Here is an 18818-nt window from a genome sequence, read left to right as displayed (position 1 = left end):
GGAGAATATTGTAGACCAACTATGGAAACTTTATGAAAAATTTCCCATGAGGTAGGAAAGAAAAAAAGAACCACAAACCATACCCCATATACATGTCTCTGGCAAGCACTGTACTCTGAGGGGAAAACCCCTCCCTCTGAAAAATCAAATGCACATCTTCATTCTTCAACCACCTCCACAGCAAAGGCAAAGTAAAGACTGAGGTATGAGGTAGGAGGGGTTTTATAGCGTTCTTGGGGTTTGATATCTTTTTACTTCTCCTAGTGGTAGAGAAGAATAATTCCCAGGAGTTTTGTATAGTGGACTCCCACTACCAGTATACAAGAAAATAAGTCACAACCTGTACTCTTTAACTTCCCTCTCATAAGCACTGTACTCTGAGGGGAAATGGGCCTCAAATCAGTCTAAAATCCCCTCTCAAGAAAAAAAATAATCATCTGCACATCTTCACCTTCCTCCAGAGGAGGCAAAGATAAGCCTGACTACCATAGAGGTGGTACATATAAAGCTGTAGGGGTTTGCAAAACTTTGCCTCCTCCTAGTGGTAGGGAGATAAATTGCCATGATTAATAGTTCATGGACTCTTACCACCGTTATAAAAGAAATGTCATACAATTACTAATTTAAGTAAATACAATCTTAAATAATCTATCCATCTTAGGCATTTTTGTTATTTACATTACTATCTCTGTAAGGAGTTACTCCAACAAAGGAGTAGACAAAAGTTAGAAATCCCTCATATACTGTACATTTCTGACATGCTTTCTACAAAAGTTAGGATAACTAAAAATAACTTCACCTGAATCATAGACTCTGACAACTGTGTTTCATCGATTTCCAGAATAATTTTTTTTATTTCTTCATAAGGCAGCCTGTATGAACCTAGGAAAATAGCTGAGAAAGGAAACACATAAAAGTAAAATATCCTTTAAAGCAATTAAAAAAACAAATAGGAGATTTTTTTTTTTTTAAATATGTAAGCTTTGTTAATATATGTTATTTTTAATGATTCAATTTTAACAGCTGGGTAAACCCCCATGAACTTGGTAATGTTGGCAGATTCACCTATTCTCAATAATAAAAAAATAATGCATTTTTTAACCTGATAAATGAATATAAATATTATAGAAAAATTTGTGTTTATGTGTACATATATATATATATATATATATATATATATATATATATATATATATATATATACATATATATACACACACACACACATATATATATATATATATATATATATATATATATATATATATATATATATATATATATATATATATATATATATATATATATAATACAGTTGTATGCAAAAGTTTAGGCACCCCTGACAATTTTCATGATTTTCATTTATAAATAATTGGGTGTTTGGATCAGCAATTTCATTTTGATCTATCAAATAACTGAAGGACACAGTAATATTTCAGTAGTGAGACGAGGCTTATTGGATTAACAGAAAATGTGCAATATGCATCAAAACGAAATTAGACAGGTGCATACATTTAGGCACCCTTGTCATTTTGTTGATTTGAATATGTGTAACTACCTAGCACTGATTAATTGGAACACACAATTGGTTGTGAGCCCATTAAGCATTGAACTTCATAGACAGGTGCATCCAATCATGAGAAAAGGTATTTAAGGTGGCCAATTGCAAGTTGTTGTTCTCTTTGACTCTCCTCTGAAGAGTGGCAACATGGGGCCTCAAAACAACTCTCAAATGACCTGAAAACTAAGATTTTTCAACATTATGGTTTAGGGTATAAAAGCTATCACAGAGATTTAAGCTGTCAGTGTCCACTGTGAGGAACATAGTGAGGAAATGGAAGACCACAGGCACACTTCTTGTTAAGGCCAGAAGTGGCAGGCCAAGAAAAATATCGGAGAGGCAAAGGATGGTGAGAACGGTCAAAAACAGCCCACAGACCACCTCTAAAGACCTATGACATAATCTTGCTGCAGATAGTGTCACTGTGCATCGTTCAACAATTCAGCGCACTTTGCACAAGGAGAAGCTGTACGGGAGAGTGAAGCGGAAGAAGCCTTTTCTGCACACACGCCACAGAGTCGCAAATAAAATAATGTGCACTTTGAAGCAAACTGAACAGATTAGAAATAACAGGGTCAGTAGGAAACTGCTGAACAAGACTGTCTAATCAATAATTAGAAGCTGCAGCTACATCCACAATAGATACAGCAGGTCTAAAAATATAACAAGCATGTAAAAAGGCTCTCCTTAGAAAAGATCCAAATTTTCGGTCTAAAGGGTCTTTAAAAGTAGTACTGTCTTCTAAAGGAATAGTAGTATGCTTAGCTAAAGTGGAAATGACCCCATCCACCTTAGCAATAGTTTCCCATAACTCTAGATTAGCAGCAGGTAAAGGATATAGCTTTTTAAATCTTGCAGGATTAAAATACACACCTGGTTTAGACCATTCTTAAGCAATCAAATCAGAAACAGTATCAGGAAATTTCGTAGAAACTGATTAATATACTGCATTTAAATTATTTCAAGGTTTAAAATAAGATGGTTTAGGATTCTAAACCTCCAAAGTAAGCAAAACCTCTTTAAAAAGAGAACAAATATGTTCAACCTTAAATAAAAAAAACAAATTATGCTTACCTAATAATTTAATTTTCTTCCGTGGGAAAGAGTCCCCAGCCGCATTCATTACTTGTGATAAATAAGAACCTGGCCACCAGGAGGAGGCAAAGACACAGCAGACAAAGGCTCAAGTACACCTCCCACTTCACCTATCCGCCAGTCATTCTGCCGAGGAACAAGAACCAGTGGAAGAAATATCAAGGTGAAAGGGTGCCAGAAGACAAAACACAAAAAAAGACTCAAAAAACGGGTGGTGGGTTGTGGACTCTTTCCCACGGAAGAAAATGAAATTATCAGGTAAGCATAATTTATGTTTTTCTTCCTAAAGGGAAAGAGTCCACAGCTGCATTCATTACGTGTGGGAAAATAATACCCAAGCCAAAGAGGACATTGAATGCCAAGAACGGGAGGGTGAGAGGCGGCCCAATCTGAGGGCACCATGGCTGAACCACATCCACATCATTGAAAAAAAAAAAAAAAAAAAAGAAGTACCGCTTCATCCAAAAGCAGGGAGCAAAAACATGAAGAAAAAAGGGCCCTAAGGACACAAACGACAGTCCCAAGCCTAGGTAAAAACCACATGCAACACCACTGAGCCAACAGCACTCAAAGCGCTCTATCGTCCAAAGGCAGATCCCATACACACACCCCCATAAGGGAACCCTGACCAACAACTCCCCAAAGGAAGAAGCAAGGTAGAGGGATAACTAACCAGAACCCTGTCTTCCAAAAGACAAATCAAACTAGTTTGGGAGACTCCAGAAAGCCTCACTAGATGCCAGAAAAAGGGCATCATCAGCCAAATGCGACCAAGTCGGAGACCAAAAGAGAACAAAAATCTCGAGAAACAGAAAACCACACAGACAATGGAGTAGCACGCCATAGTACAGTCACAGATAAAGGGAAACAAAACACCTTGTCCAGCTCCCCAGCTTAAAGGGAACCAAGGAGTTCGCCTCAAACCTAGGCGCCTCCCTATGAGAACCCCGCAGCTCAGGAGAAAAGGAACCAGCCAAAACCAGGTTCCTAGACAAAACACCCCTCCATGAAGGGAAAATCCAGAGAATCCAAACCCCCCCCGAGAGCTCAGAAAAAGCACCTCAACAGGGACCCAACTGTATCCAAAAGAAACAGAGGCAGCTGAAAAGTCAAACGATGACCAGAACCACAGCTTGGGATCCCGAGATAACCCGGGACGTCTTCAACTACCGCAAGGCCGCCGCAACGAGGACCTCCCACGCACAGAAAGACCAACCTGTCAATGACAGGGAAAAATCCAGCGACAGAGTCCCCAGAACCAGAGGAACACCGAACCCAGAAGCCCAGTCCCAAGGGTATCTCAATCCCTGAATCAGGGACAAATAGGAACACTCCCCCAGAGAGACAAAAGACCCCCAAGGGAAGACGGATGACAAAGGAAACCTTGCCCCCCGGACACAAAACTCGACACAGGAGTCAAAAACGAACCAAAAACGAGCCAGCCCCCAAAGGAGCAGAGACTACCCGAGATAGCAATCTTGGGACCCCACAAAAGATAACGTTGTGGAAGATATGAGGGAAAAGTGACCCTTACCAAGGCACTACACAGAAATGCTGCTGCAAGGTCAGAGCACCAGAACAACGGACCCCCAAAGAAAGTCCAGAACACATTCCCTCACAGAAAACAAAGGCCCTGAGTAGCCAAAAGAAGGGAACCAGGCTCTCTAAAGAGAGAAAAAGAAGATCCCCTTCAAGACGCAACCCGATATAGGAGAGAAAAACAGGGACAAGCATAGACAGAGCTATACCAACACCACCCGGAACCCCAGCCCTATCCCAGATCAGATCCACAAATAGACCTGAAGAAGAGGACCCCAACTAAAATTCCGGTCAGACACACCTCACCCGTGGAAGGAACCTAAAAAAAGGGGAACTCTAGCAAGACCCTAAGAAAAGAACTGCGAAAAAAACGCAGAACCGATCTCAAGGCGATAGAACCCATGACACAGAGCTTAAACTCCGCGAAATTCTGGACAAAAACAGAACCAGAACCGAAACAAGGCGACCCCAATAAATCCGGGTTCTAGCTAGAAGAGACCTCCAGCAGCGAAGAAGGCGAACCAAGGTCCCCGTGTGGCAAGTCACAGGCTAGCCACAGCACCACTGCCAGATCACAGAGAATGCAGGCATGATCCCATTATGTCTTGCATACCATTCAAGCGCTCCACCGCTAATCCACAAAGAGGATCCATTAAAGTGGAACGAAACAAGGTCCAGAGACCTTAGGAGCCTAAACCACCCAAAGGGTAGCAAGAAGACCAAGGCTGCTAGTGGAGAAGCCCCCCCCTAAGAAGAGTCAGAAGCTACGTGGCAGAAGCCACCGACCAAGCCCCGGGAATAGAGTGGCACGTCCAAACTCTCCCGGTATGCGGACCCAAAAGTCCGGATGTAGATGTATAGAGTAGTTTGTGAAAACAAACAATATAACAATAAAGCAAAACACTCAAGGTCCCGCCGGACCCACCAGGCGTAAAATGCAATTAAACAAAGTGCACACAAACCACGGACCCAACAGTCCACAAACAACTTAAAAGTAATAAAAGCAAGACAATCCCAAAAATTCCCGAAGGAAAAATCAAATAAAATAAATAAAAAATATATCCTAACCGGAAGAAAATAAGGCAGCCCGAAGGCATCCGCCAAAAAAAAACTCTGGGAAAGGACATGAGCGACGGACCAACAGGAGACGATCTACATCCCCAATAGTCTAGCTCGAAGCACCATTCAAGGAAACATTCCCCGACTGATAGAGGGTCCCCCAATAAGTCGAAAAGACGACAGAGTAGAACGCGCAGCCGCGTGATCCAATAACGAAAGGTGCAACATGGAGGAATATTCACCCGCACAGAAACCACTGGGTCCTGCATGCGAACCAGCGCCATTAATATATTGAAGCGGAAATAACCACCCATCATCAGAGGGAATCAAACCAGCCTGTGCGAGGGAGAATAAACATTAGGGCTCGAGCCCAAGGAACCAGGCGCTCTAAGCAGGCACAAGAGACAGGACTGGTAAAATTGCGTCAGTGGGGCCGAAGCACCTTCCTCACAAAAGGAAGAATCGGAATCAGAAACAACAGTCTCAGCTTCAGAATTCTCCATGGTTAAAACCAAAGAGAAAAATAGGACTAAATCAGAAAAAAAAAAAAAAAAAAAAAAAAAAAAAACGAACGGCACCTGACACCCACAATGGCTGGGGCACTCACCGCCTCCTATGACCAGATCCAACGAAGCAGAAAGTCCTCGTCGCCACACGGTCAGGAATGCAAAAACGTAAAAACCCAGCGTAACAACTCCCGGTCATAAGGTGGACCGCAAAGTTAAAAAAAAAAACGCACCAGAAAAAGTCGGCAACTATGCCCCACTAAATCCTTCAAGAATTTTTCCTTTCTCAGCCTCAGAGCCAATACCCACTACACAAAGCAAGGAGATCACATAAGAAACATGATTAAGGAACCCCGGACCCCGCCGCAACTAAATACAATTATAAACCCATAAACCGCAGCTCCCGGACCCCGCCACCTGAAGAATGAAGGTTCCTTTAAGTGACGTCATCCAAGATGGCGTCCCTTCAATTCCAATAGGCTGACAGAATTCTATCAGCCAATCGGAATTAAGGTAGGAAAAATCCTATTGGCTGATTGGATCAGCCAATAGGATTGAAATTCAAACCTATCAATCAGCCAATAGGATTGAGCTTGCATTCTATTGGCTGATTGGAACAGCCAATAGAATGCGAGCTCAATCCTATTGGCTGATTGGATCAGCCAATAGGATTAAACTTCAATCCTATTGGCTGATGCTACCTTAATTCCGATTGGCTGAATTCTATCAGCCAATCGGAATTGAAGGGACTCCATCTTGGATGACGTCAATTAAAGGAATCTTCATTCTTCAGTCGCCGTCTGAAGAGGATGCTCCGCGTCGGATGTCTTGAAGATGGAGCCGCTCCTCGCCGGATGGATGAAGATAGAAGATGCCGCCTGGATGAAGACTTCTGCCCGTCTAGAGGACCACTTCTGCCCGTCTGGAGGACCACGGCCTGGTTGGGTGAAAACTTCTCAAGGTAGGGTGATCTTCAAGGGGTTAGTGTTAGGTTTTTTTAAGGGGGGGATTGGATGGGTTTTAGAGTAGGGTTGGTTGTGTGGGTGGTGGGTTTTAATGTTGGGGGGGTTGTATTTTTTTTACAGGTAAAAGAGCTGATTAATTTGGGGCAATGCCCTGCAAAAAGCCCTTTTAAGGGCTACTTGTAATTTAGCGTAGGGTAGGGCTTTTTTATTTTGGGGGGGGAATTTTTACTTTGTTAGGGTGATTAGATTAGGTGTAATTAGTTTAAAAAATATTGTACTTTGTTTATTATTTTCTGTAATTTAGTGTTTGTTTTTTTTGTACTTAAGATGATTTTTTTTGTATTTAATTGTATTTAGTTTAGGGAATTTATTTAATTATAGTGTAGTGTTAGGTGTAATTGTAACTTAGGTTAGGTTAATTTTACAGGTACTTTTGTATTTATTTTAACTAGGAAGTTATTAAATAGTTAATAACTATTTAATAACTATTCTACCTGGTTAAAATAAATACAAAGTTGCCTGTAAAATAAAAATAAACCCTAAGATAGCTACAATGTAACTATTAGTTATATTGTAGCTAGCTTAGGGCTTATTTTATAGGTATTTAGTTTTAAATAGAAATAATTTATTTAATGATAGTAATATTTATTTAGATTTATTGAAATTAGATTTAAGTTAGGGGGTGTTAGGGTTAGACTTAGGTTTAGGGGTTAATACATTTAATATAGTGGCGGCGACGTTGGGGGCGGCAGATTAGGGGTTAATAAGTATAATGTAGGTGGAGGTGGGCTCCGGGAGCAGCGGTTTTGGGGTTAATACGTTTATTTAGTTGCGGTAGGATAGGGGTTAATAATTTATTTAGTTGGTGGCGGTGTAGGGACGGCAGATTAGGGGTTAATAATTATAATGTAGATGGCGGCAGTGTAGGGGGGGGCAGATTAGGGGTATTTAGACTTGGGGTACATGTTAGGTGTCAACATTCCGATGGGAATCAATGGGATATCGGGCAGCAGCGAACATAAGCTTTCGCTGCTTTCCGACTCCCATTGATTCCTATGGCATCCGCCGCCTCCAGGGTGGCGGATTGAAAACCAGGTACGCTGGGCCAGAATAGTGGCGAGCGTACCTGGTAGATATTTGATAACTTACAAAAGTAGTCAGATTGTGCCGAACTTGCGTTCGGAACATCTGTAGTGACGTAGGCATCTATCTGTCTCGGACTGAGTCCGGCGGATCATATGTTACGTCACAAAATTCTACTTTTGACGTTTTTTAGGGTTTGATAACTAAGGCGAATCAGGCTCGCCACAAATACGCTGCGGAATTCCAGCTTATTTGTCGTTGACGGCTTGATAAATAGATGCCCATGTGTAAATTCCTAAATATTCTGAGTGAGAACCTGAGACCATAAAGCCAAATTATTTTAAAGTCAGTTATTTTTAAAGTCACTTTTTATATAAGGTATTCTAGAAAATGCAAATATTGAAATTATATATATATATATATATATATATATATATATATATATATATATATATATATATATTTATAAACGTATATTTGCATATTAACATAACCAACTATTTTTCTTCTAAGTCCTTCTCCAAGTCTTACCCATAAATTAGCTCTTGAAAAAGCCAAAGTGAAAGTAAAAATATTTTGCCATTCCGGAAGTTACCTATACCGGATATGACGTCACGACTAGAAACACCCAAAACCGGAAGTGACAAAAAGACACTTCCGGTCTGACAAAAAAACTTTTGGCGCTCAAACACAGGTAAGCCATTGGCCCTTATCTTCTTTATAAGAAAACACTTTCCACATAGTCGTTGCCAGTCTTGAAAAAGGTCTTGTTAAAGACCGAAACGCGTAGACATTAATTTATTCTGGAAAACGGCTCAGGCTCTCACTCAGGTAAGCATTTTACCTTTTACTTCAAAAATTTTTAGCGTTATTGCACTATGTCATCTATCTTTTATAGGGCATAGGATATTGATCAATCCTTTAAACTGAAGTTTATTTATAGACCATATGGATAAACATTTGAAATCACCAAAGTATTAAATACTTTACATTACGGAATTATAAGTCTACTCCATATAGGATAAAGTCCATTGGATACAAGTTGTGGATAACATCCATATCCGGAAAAATAATTTTCCTTTTTCATATTTTTTATTTTTCTATATTTGTGATATCACCATTTTTTCATACATTTTATAAATTTATTTTTTTATAAATTTCACTAACTCCTCACATTTAGTGCACATAGTTTTAAAATTTTTTGGTGTACACCACATTACTTTTTTCATTTTTTCATCCAGTTTTTTACAAGTTTTTTCTGTTTCATTGTATTTTCCATCACTGACTCATCAGTTTCACTCATTTGGATATAAGAACACTCATTTTATTCATTTTGGACACTTATTTTGTTTGGACACTTTGTGATTATTGGACACTTTACAGTTATTTTTTTATCCTCCCCGACAAGGTTTTTGGACACCATTGTATATTGCTTTTATATAAGATTTGTATTTTATGTCAATGTGCATTGTACATTCTATTTAAAATTGTGTATTTATCTGTGTAATTACATTTTTGTCATATACACTCTTCTGTTATCATTCAATATTCTAAGATTACAATACGCAATTCACTGGTGGGCGTATCACACTATCATTGTAGACCCAAGGTCACTCGATTGTAATCATTGTGCTTAAAGGGACAGTTCACCCAAAAACTTTCTCCCCTTTAAATTATTCCCAATGATCCTTTTTACCTGCTAGAGTGTATTAAATTGGTTGCAAGTAGCTCCTTTACTCATATTTCGGCATTTGAAATAGCCGATTTAGCCTGTGGTTTCCCAACCTATACTGAAAGTTTTGATACTGGCGTATACGCTATTGACAAGCCTAAGTAAACACAGTCAGCAGAAGGAATTAAACTCACAGTGGGGGGCAGGATAGTTAAGTAATACAATGATACTTTTCCATTGTTCTCTCTATGCATTGAGCTTTGGTGTTCCAGACAAATATAAAATAAGGAAGCAAGTGTGTGTACACCAAGTGTTAACATAATGAGATCTGATATTACCTGAAGCTCAACCCATTGTAATAGGCTGTGGTTTCAAAGCACAAAACAAGCTACTTCAGATAAACAAATAAACCTGAAAATGCAATTTCTCAAGTATTTTATACTCTTCAGTTGGTATAACAAGTCATTTAAAATACATTTATGGAAAAACAATTTTACAGTGTACTGTCCCTTTAATATATTTGATTGCAAACACTATACAAGCATTGCTCGATTATCCCTATGCCTATTTTAACCTGCTATAATCATTGTTAATAAATACCTTTTATTCTTAATACTTTTCAAATCACATTTTTTACTGTTTCCCCATATACCCCCTTTTAGCTTTATTAGCCCATTTGGCTTCTTTAGCGCTCCTCACCCTCCCCTTTTTTCTTTTTTCAGTTACTTATGAGATCTGGTTGAGAGATCTTGATATTAGGAGGAGCTTAGGTGGTATAATCAGGTACTGTGGAAATAACTTTCTTTTTTCCAAAGCTTTAAATCCATTAGCCCAGGGCAATACACAAAACTCAGGAAATCCAGAGAGGAAACTTCCTAGCCCTTGTCTACTTAACAGTTGGACAGAACTAGGAGTAGTAGGATGGATGGAAGGAAAGTCACCTTTACGTAAGTAAAAGGGGTGGTGGCAATTTTCTGTCCATGCCCCTCCAGAAAGGGGGATCTCACTGGTAAGTATTACCAGGGTGGTCAAAATAATTTTTGGAATTCTACAACTTACTCTTTTGCTCATCTGGGGGGAAAAATACTGTCCTAATGAGGATAACTTGAAAAGTTATCCAAGACCACAGACCAATAACAGGCCAAGACAGAGCCAGACTGAAAAATAAACCAAAGTATTTTAAGGAAGAGCTGCGCATCCCCCTTTAGTTATTTAACAATACCCCAAAACTGGAAACTATATAAACTAATTTGACATTTAAAGTCTGTAACATCTTTCGGTCACTTTATTTTGTAAACTAATTGTCAATAAATCAAAGTTAAATGTAATTAAAAAAAAAATACAGAAGATATTGAAAAAAACAAATTATTGCTAATGAGCCTGTGTAGTCAATGTAACTCAAAATATTGGGAACCTGATCACATCACAAGTAAACTGTGAGAAAATAACACATAAAAATCCACAGGCACCCCATGCACACATAAACACACTGCAGACATCTAAGAATCACAGAAATATCACACACAGACATCAACATGCACCATTGAGAGGAGCTGCTTCTCTGTGACTGTCAATCTGGCCCTGAGCTGGCACAAAGAGACAGGGTGGTGGGTGTGACATGAATGGCTGGCTGTGCATCACGCACAAATAATAATGCTGGTGGCTGTGCAGGTCTAAGGCAACATGCCTCGGGCCAAAACATACGACTTTGGCCCACTGGGTAAATGCCCTGTATGCTACATAAACATTCTGGGCTTTGTTATTGAAGAACAAAGTATTTAATCAAAACTAGATTCCACAAGTGTGATTAGCAATTGGAACTTGAATGTCCATAGATTGTCTCCGACTACAAAAGGCTATTGGATGCTTGAGAAATTGGACTTCTATAAATATTTTTTTTAATCAAATGTATGTTTGTTAAGGGGAAAAAACAGAATTTATGTTTACCTGATAAATTACTTTCTCCAACGGTGTGTCCGGTCCACGGCGTCATCCTTACTTGTGGGATATTCTCTTCCCCAACAGGAAATGGCAAAGAGCCCAGCAAAGCTGGTCACATGATCCCTCCTAGGCTCCGCCTTCCCCAGTCATTCGACCGACGTAAAGGAGGAATATTTGCATAGGAGAAACCATATGATACCGTGGTGACTGTAGTTAAAGAAAATAAATTATCAGACCTGATTAAAAAAACCAGGGCGGGCCGTGGACCGGACACACCGTTGGAGAAAGTAATTTATCAGGTAAACATAAATTCTGTTTTCTCCAACATAGGTGTGTCCGGTCCACGGCGTCATCCTTACTTGTGGGAACCAATACCAAAGCTTTAGGACACGGATGAAGGGAGGGAGCAAATCAGGTCACCTAGATGGAAGGCACCACGGCTTGCAAAACCTTTCTCCCAAAAATAGCCTCAGAAGAAGCAAAAGTATCAAACTTGTAAAATTTAGTAAAAGTGTGCAGTGAAGACCAAGTCGCTGCCTTACATATCTGATCAACAGAAGCCTCGTTCTTGAAGGCCCATGTGGAAGCCACAGCCCTAGTGGAATGAGCTGTGATTCTTTCAGGAGGCTGCCGTCCGGCAGTCTCGTAAGCCAATCTGATGATGCTTTTAAGCCAAAAAGAGAGAGAGGTAGAAGTTGCTTTTTGACCTCTCCTTTTACCAGAATAAACAACAAACAAGGAAGATGTTTGTCTAAAATCCTTTGTAGCATCTAAATAGAATTTTAGAGCACGCACTACATCCAAATTGTGCAACAAACGTTCCTTCTTTGAAACTGGATTCGGACACAAAGAAGGCACGACTATCTCCTGGTTAATGTTTTTGTTAGAAACAACTTTCGGAAGAAAACCAGGTTTAGTACGCAAAACCACCTTATCTGCATGGAACACCAGATAAGGAGGAGAACACTGCAGAGCAGATAATTCTGAAACTCTTCTAGCAGAAGAAATTGCAACCAAAAACAAAACTTTCCAAGATAATAACTTAATATCAACGGAATGTAAGGGTTCAAACGGAACCCCCTGAAGAACTGAAAGAACTAAATTGAGACTCCAAGGAGGAGTCAAAGGTTTGTAAACAGGCTTGATTCTAACCAGAGCCTGAACAAAGGCTTGAACATCTGGCACAGCTGCCAGCTTTTTGTGAAGTAACACAGACAAGGCAGAAATCTGTCCCTTCAAAGAACTTGCAGATAATCCTTTCTCCAAACCTTCTTGAAGAAAGGATAGAATCTTAGGAATTTTTATCTTGTCCCAAGGGAATCCTTTAGATTCACACCAACAGATATATTTTTTCCATATTTTGTGGTAGATTTTTCTAGTTACAGGCTTTCTGGCCTGAACAAGAGTATCAATGACAGAATCTGAGAACCCTCGCTTTGATAAGATCAAGCGTTCAATCTCCAAGCAGTCAGTTGGAGTGAGACCAGATTCGGATGTTCGAACGGACCTTGAACAAGAAGGTCTCGTCTCAAAGGTAGCTTCCATGGTGGAGCCGATGACATATTCACCAGGTCTGCATACCAAGTCCTGCGTGGCCACGCAGGAGCTATCAAGATCACCGATGCCCTCTCCTGATTGATCCTGGCTACCAGCCTGGGGATGAGAGGAAACGGCGGGAATACATAAGCTAGTTTGAAGCTCCAAGGTGCTACTAGTGCATCTACTAGAGTCGCCTTGGGATCCCTGGATCTGGACCCGTAGCAAGGAACCTTGAAGTTCTGACGAGAGGCCATCAGATCCATGTCTGGAATGCCCCACAATTGAGTAATTTGGGCAAAGATTTCCGGATGGAGTTCCCACTCCCCCGGATGAAATGTCTGACGACTCAGAAAATCCGCTTCCCAATTTTCCACTCCTGGGATGTGGATTGCAGACAAGTGGCAGGAGTGAGTCTCCGCCCATTGAATGATTTTGGTCACTTCTTCCATCGCCAGGGAACTCCTTGTTCCCCCCTGATGGTTGATGTACGCAACAGTCGTCATGTTGTCTGATTGAAACCGTATGAACTTGGCCTTTGCTAGCTGAGGCCAAGCCTTGAGAGCATTGAATATCGCTCTCAGTTCCAGAATATTTATCGGGAGAAGAGATTCTTCCCGAGACCAAAGACCCTGAGCTTTCAGGGGTCCCCAGACCGCGCCCCAGCCCACCAGACTGGCGTCGGTCGTGACAATGACCCACTCTGGTCTGCGGAAGCTCATCCCCTGTGACAGGTTATCCAGGGACAGCCACCAACGGAGTGAATCTCTGGTCCTCTGATCTACTTGTATCGTCGGAGACAAGTCTGTATAGTCCCCATTCCACTGACTGAGCATGCACAGTTGTAATGGTCTTAGATGAATTCGCGCAAAAGGAACTATGTCCATTGCCGCTACCATCAAACCTATTACTTCCATGCACTGCGCTATGGAAGGAAGAGGAACAGAATGAAGTATTTGACAAGAGTTTAGAAGTTTTGATTTTCTGGCCTCTGTCAGAAAAATCCTCATTTCTAAGGAGTCTATTATTGTTCCCAAGCAGTGGCTAATCCAACGGAAGTGCCACAAACTGGTAATGCTTGTCCAGGAATGCGAACCTTAGGAACCGATGATGTTCCTTGTGGATAGGAATATGTAGATACGCATCCTTTAAATCCACCGTGGTCATGAATTGACCTTCCTGGATGGAAGGAAGAATTGTTCGAATGGTTTCCATTTTGAACGATGGAACCTTGAGAAACTTGTTTAGGATCTTGAGATCTAAGATTGGTCTGAATGTTCCCTCTTTTTTGGGAACTACGAACAGATTGGAGTAGAACCCCATCCCTTGTTCTCCTAATGGAACAGGATGAATCACTCCCATTTTTAACAGGTCTTCTACACAATGTAAGAATGCCTGTTTTTTTATGTGGTCTGAAGACAATTGAGACCTGTGGAACCTCCCCCTTGGGGGAGGCCCCTTGAATTCCAGAAGATAACCTTGGGAGACTATTTCTAGTGCCCAAGGATCCAGAACATCTCTTGCCCAAGCCTGAGCGAAGAGAGAGAGTCTGCCCCCCACCAGATCCGGTCCCGGATCGGGGGCCAACATCTCATGCTGTCTTGGTAGTAGTGGCAGGTTTCTTGGCCTGCTTTCCTTTGTTCCAGCCTTGCATTGGTCTCCAGGCTGGCTTGGCTTGAGAAGTATTACCCTCTTGCTTAGAGGACGTAGCACTTGGGGCTGGTCCGTTTCTGCGAAAGGGACGAAAATTAGGTTTATTTTTGGCCTTGAAAGACCTATCCTGAGGAAGGGCGTGGCCCTTGCCCCCAGTGATATCAGAGATAATCTCTTTCAAGTCAGGGCCAAACAGCGTTTTCCCCTTGAAAGGAATGTTAAGCAATTTGTTCTTGGAAGACGCATCCGCTGACCAAGATTTTAGCCAAAGCGCTCTGCGCGCCACAATAGCAAAACCAGAATTTTTCGCCGCTAACCTAGCCAATTGCAAAGTGGCGTCTAGGGTGAAAGAATTAGCCAATTTGAGAGCATGAATTCTGTCCACAATCTCCTCAATATAAGAAGAATTATTATTGAGCGCCTTTTCTAGTTCATCGAACCAGAAACACGCTGCTGTAGTGACAGGAACAATGCATGAAATTGGTTGTAGAAGGTAACCTTGCTGAACAAACATCTTTTTAAGCAAACCTTCTAATTTTTTATCCATAGGATCTTTGAAAGCACAACTATCTTCTATAGGTATAGTGGTGCGTTTGTTTAGAGTAGAAACCGCCCCCTCGACCTTGGGGACTGTCTGCCATAAGTCCTTTCTGGGGTCGACCATAGGAAACAATTTTTTTAAATATGGGGGGAGGGACGAAAGGTATACCGGGCCTTTCCCATTCTTTATTTACAATGTCCGCCACCCGCTTGGGTATAGGAAAAGCTTCGGGGGCCCCGGGACCTCTAGGAACTTGCCCATTTTACATAGTTTCTCTGGAATGACCAAATTCTCACAATCATCCAGAGTAGATAACACCTCCTTAAGCAGAGCGCGGAGATGTTCCAATTTAAATTTAAATGTAATCACATCAGGTTCAGCATGTTGAGAAATTTTCCCTGAATCTGAAATTTCTCCCTCAGACAAAACCTCCCTGGCCCCCTCAGACTGGTGTAGGGGCACTTCAGAACCAATATCATCAGCGTCCTCATGCTCTTCAGTATTTTCTAAAACAGAGCAGTCGCGCTTTCGCTGATAAGTGGGCATTTTGGCTAAAATGTTTTTTATCCATTACAGCCGTTAATTGTTGCATAGTAAGGAGTATTGGCGCACTAGATGTACTAGGGGCCTCCTGTGTGGGCAAGACTGGTGTAGACGAAGGAGGGGATGATGCAGTACCATGCTTACTCCCCTCACTTGAGGAATCATCTTGGGCATCATTTTCTCTAAATTTTGTGTCACATAAATCACATCTATTTAAATGAGAAGGAACCTTGGCTTCCCCACATTCAGAACACAGTCTATCTGGTAGTTCAGACATGTTAAACAGGCATAAACTTGATAACAAGTACAAAAAACGTTTTAAAATAAACCGTTACTGTCACTTTAAATTTTAAACTGAACACACTTTATTACTGCAATTGTGAAAAAGTATGAAGGAATTGTTCAAAATTCACCAAAATTTCACCACAGTGTCTTAAAGCCTTAAAAGTATTGCACACCAAATTTGGAAGCTTTAACCCTTAAAATAACGGAACCGGAGCCGTTTTTATATTTAACCCCTTTACAGTCCCTGGTATCTGCTTTGCTGAGACCCAACCAAGCCCAAAGGGGAATACGATACCAAATGACGCCTTCAGAAAGTCTTTTCTATGTATCAGAGCTCCTCACACATGCATCTGCATGTCATGCTTCCCAAAAACAAGTGCGCAATAGAGGCGCGAAAATGAGACTCTGCCTATGATTAGGGAAAGCCCCTAGAGAATAAGGTGTCCAATACAGTGTTTTACATAATTCCCAAGATTAAAATAATTCCTCAAGGCTATGGAGTATAAAATATGCTTATATATAAATCGATTTAGCCCAGAAAATGTCTACAGTCTTAAAAGCCCTTGTGAAGCCCTTTTTTTCTTTCTGTAATAAAAATGGCTTACCGGATCCCATAGGGAAAATGACAGCTTCCAGCATTACATCGTCTTGTTAGAATGTGTCATACCTCAAGCAGCAAAAGTCTGCTCACTGTTCCCCCGACTGAAGTTAATTCCTCTCAACAGTCCTGTGTGGAAACAGCCATCGATTTTAGTAACGGTTGCTAAAATCATTTTCCTCTTACAAACAGAAATCTTCATCTCTTTTCTGTTTCAGAGTAAATAGTACATACCAGCACTATTTTAAAATAACAAACTCTTGATTGAATAATAAAAACTACAGTTAAACACTAAAAAACTCTAAGCCATCTCCGTGGAGATGTTGCCTGTACAACGGCAAAGAGAATGACTGGGGAAGGCGGAGCCTAGGAGGGATCATGTGACCAGCTTTGCTGGGCTCTTTGCCATTTCCTGTTGGGGAAGAGAATATCCCACAAGTAAGGATAACGCCGTGGACCGGACACACCTATGTTGGAGAAAAGTAAGAAGAAAATTAAATACTTACAAAGGTTTTGTGCGATTTTAGGTTCCAACACTTTCAGTTCTTTAATTCGCTTTTTAACTGAAACCTTGTCCTCAATATCTTCTTCGTTTTCTTTCTTCACTATGAAGAGAGGGAAAATAACTCAGAAGAATAAATGCATATTTTTATTTCACCAAAGATATAAAGCTTGGAAATGTTCATAAATTGTTTGTAAGTGACTCACTATAGCTCATTGAAACAATTACTTGGTTATAGGTTAGCTTTGGTGACTAAACAGATCAAATTAATAATATATATTTTGTATGTGGATAAGCAACACTGCTAGGCTGTGGAAACAATTCTTAGATGGTGAACCATTTACAAGTAAAAACCTCCAAACATGCAAGAAAATGAAACATCAGACATTTAACGAAATGTTGGTCTGCTAGGTAATATCATTATATCATAATAATAATAATAATAATAATAATAATAATAATAATAATATGCTATACTATGAGATTTGTATGGAATGTAATTTCCAAGTAGTTACTCCCATAACTGTTTCTCAAATTTCTCAGCAGTAGGAAATACCTAGAGTTATGGACATATGCACCTTTAAATACTTTCCATATATTGTCCTACATATTGAGAAATTAAATATTGTTGTTGTTATTATTAAATAATTAAGTACACGTTTGCAACCACACAACTAGACAAAAACTTACTCTTCCATTATGCTTTTAATCTAGCATTGTACTTGCAAGAAAGTGTCAGACTTGCTATGTGTTGTGTTAATATTTTTCTTTTGTTATTTTCTCTATGGGGTTTGCACCCAGGCTTGTCTGGGGTTTACTGCCTAGGACACTGAGAGCTAATGCAGCTGCCTGTGACTCCTGGGGAGTACGCAGGTATAATTTATTCTGGAAGAGCAAATTGCTGGCATTGTGTATTTGTCCGGTGCCGAGGTTCCTGTTTATCGGCCAGGAATACTTCGGAGACATGGTGTAAAGAGACGTCTTATGTGTGTCTGTTTGTCCACTCCATGTTGTCAGTGCTATGGCTTATCCATCTGAGGAACTGAGTGTTTCCAATTAGCCATAGTTTATGGATTCATTTCAAATAGTATTTTGTGTTCGCCTCAATCGTTGGCTTCATATCCGACTATTCAGGCTGAGTTTGTGTGAGTTGGAATTTACCTATATATGTTTTTTATCATTAATAATACACTTTAGTTTTTATACTGACCAATTGAATACCCAGGTATGTAAGCTTTGCAGTGACATGGGATGTATACTCAGACCAGTTTCAGAGTGCAGTCCATTTCCGTGTTTGGCATGTGTCCAGCTAAATTCAAAAAGGCCTTTGTCATTGTGGTCTGTACCTGTCTGTTTGATTGATTGAAAGCATGCATTGTTTGACTGTAGATTAGGACCAAGAAAGGAAGAGACCTTGATGATGTGGACCTGGACTTAAACCACAAATGTTGAATACAGTACAAAGTACTTATGTACAATAAAGCTAATAAATACTAAATATACATAATCACAGCTAAAGATTATTCTTCTACTGCTGCAATAAAAAATAAAAGTAAATGAGAGAGAATGGTTGTGAGATAATGAGGCATGAGACTATTACAAATGTATATTTGTGAATAATAAAAGTGAATAATAACTCCTATAATAATAGCAAACTAGGAGTAATATATAGCAATAGAATGTAAACTTTTGTATTGCATTAACATTTTAGAAAGCCCAGAACAATCAAACTGTATTGT

General features: G+C 40.2%; 1 protein-coding gene across 2 annotated transcripts in view; it reads right to left on the bottom strand.

Moving 5' to 3' along the window:
• Positions 1–18818, bottom strand: part of DIAPH3 (diaphanous related formin 3) — a 1718568-nt gene that overhangs the window by 632878 nt on the left and 1066872 nt on the right. For both annotated transcript variants that reach the window (XM_053707945.1, XM_053707946.1), the window contains exons 18-19: positions 17084–17182; positions 800–894 (exon numbers count right to left, since the gene is read on the bottom strand). In XM_053707945.1, coding sequence (XP_053563920.1) covers positions 800–894; positions 17084–17182 — 194 coding nt within the window. The remainder of the gene's footprint in view (positions 1–799; positions 895–17083; positions 17183–18818) is intronic.

Source organism: Bombina bombina, chromosome 3 (assembly GCF_027579735.1).
Source record: "Bombina bombina isolate aBomBom1 chromosome 3, aBomBom1.pri, whole genome shotgun sequence".
NCBI classification, from domain to species: domain Eukaryota; kingdom Metazoa; phylum Chordata; class Amphibia; order Anura; family Bombinatoridae; genus Bombina; species Bombina bombina.
The sequence above is the reverse complement of the archived record's forward strand: the minus strand, read 5'-3'. Positions and strand labels throughout refer to the sequence as shown.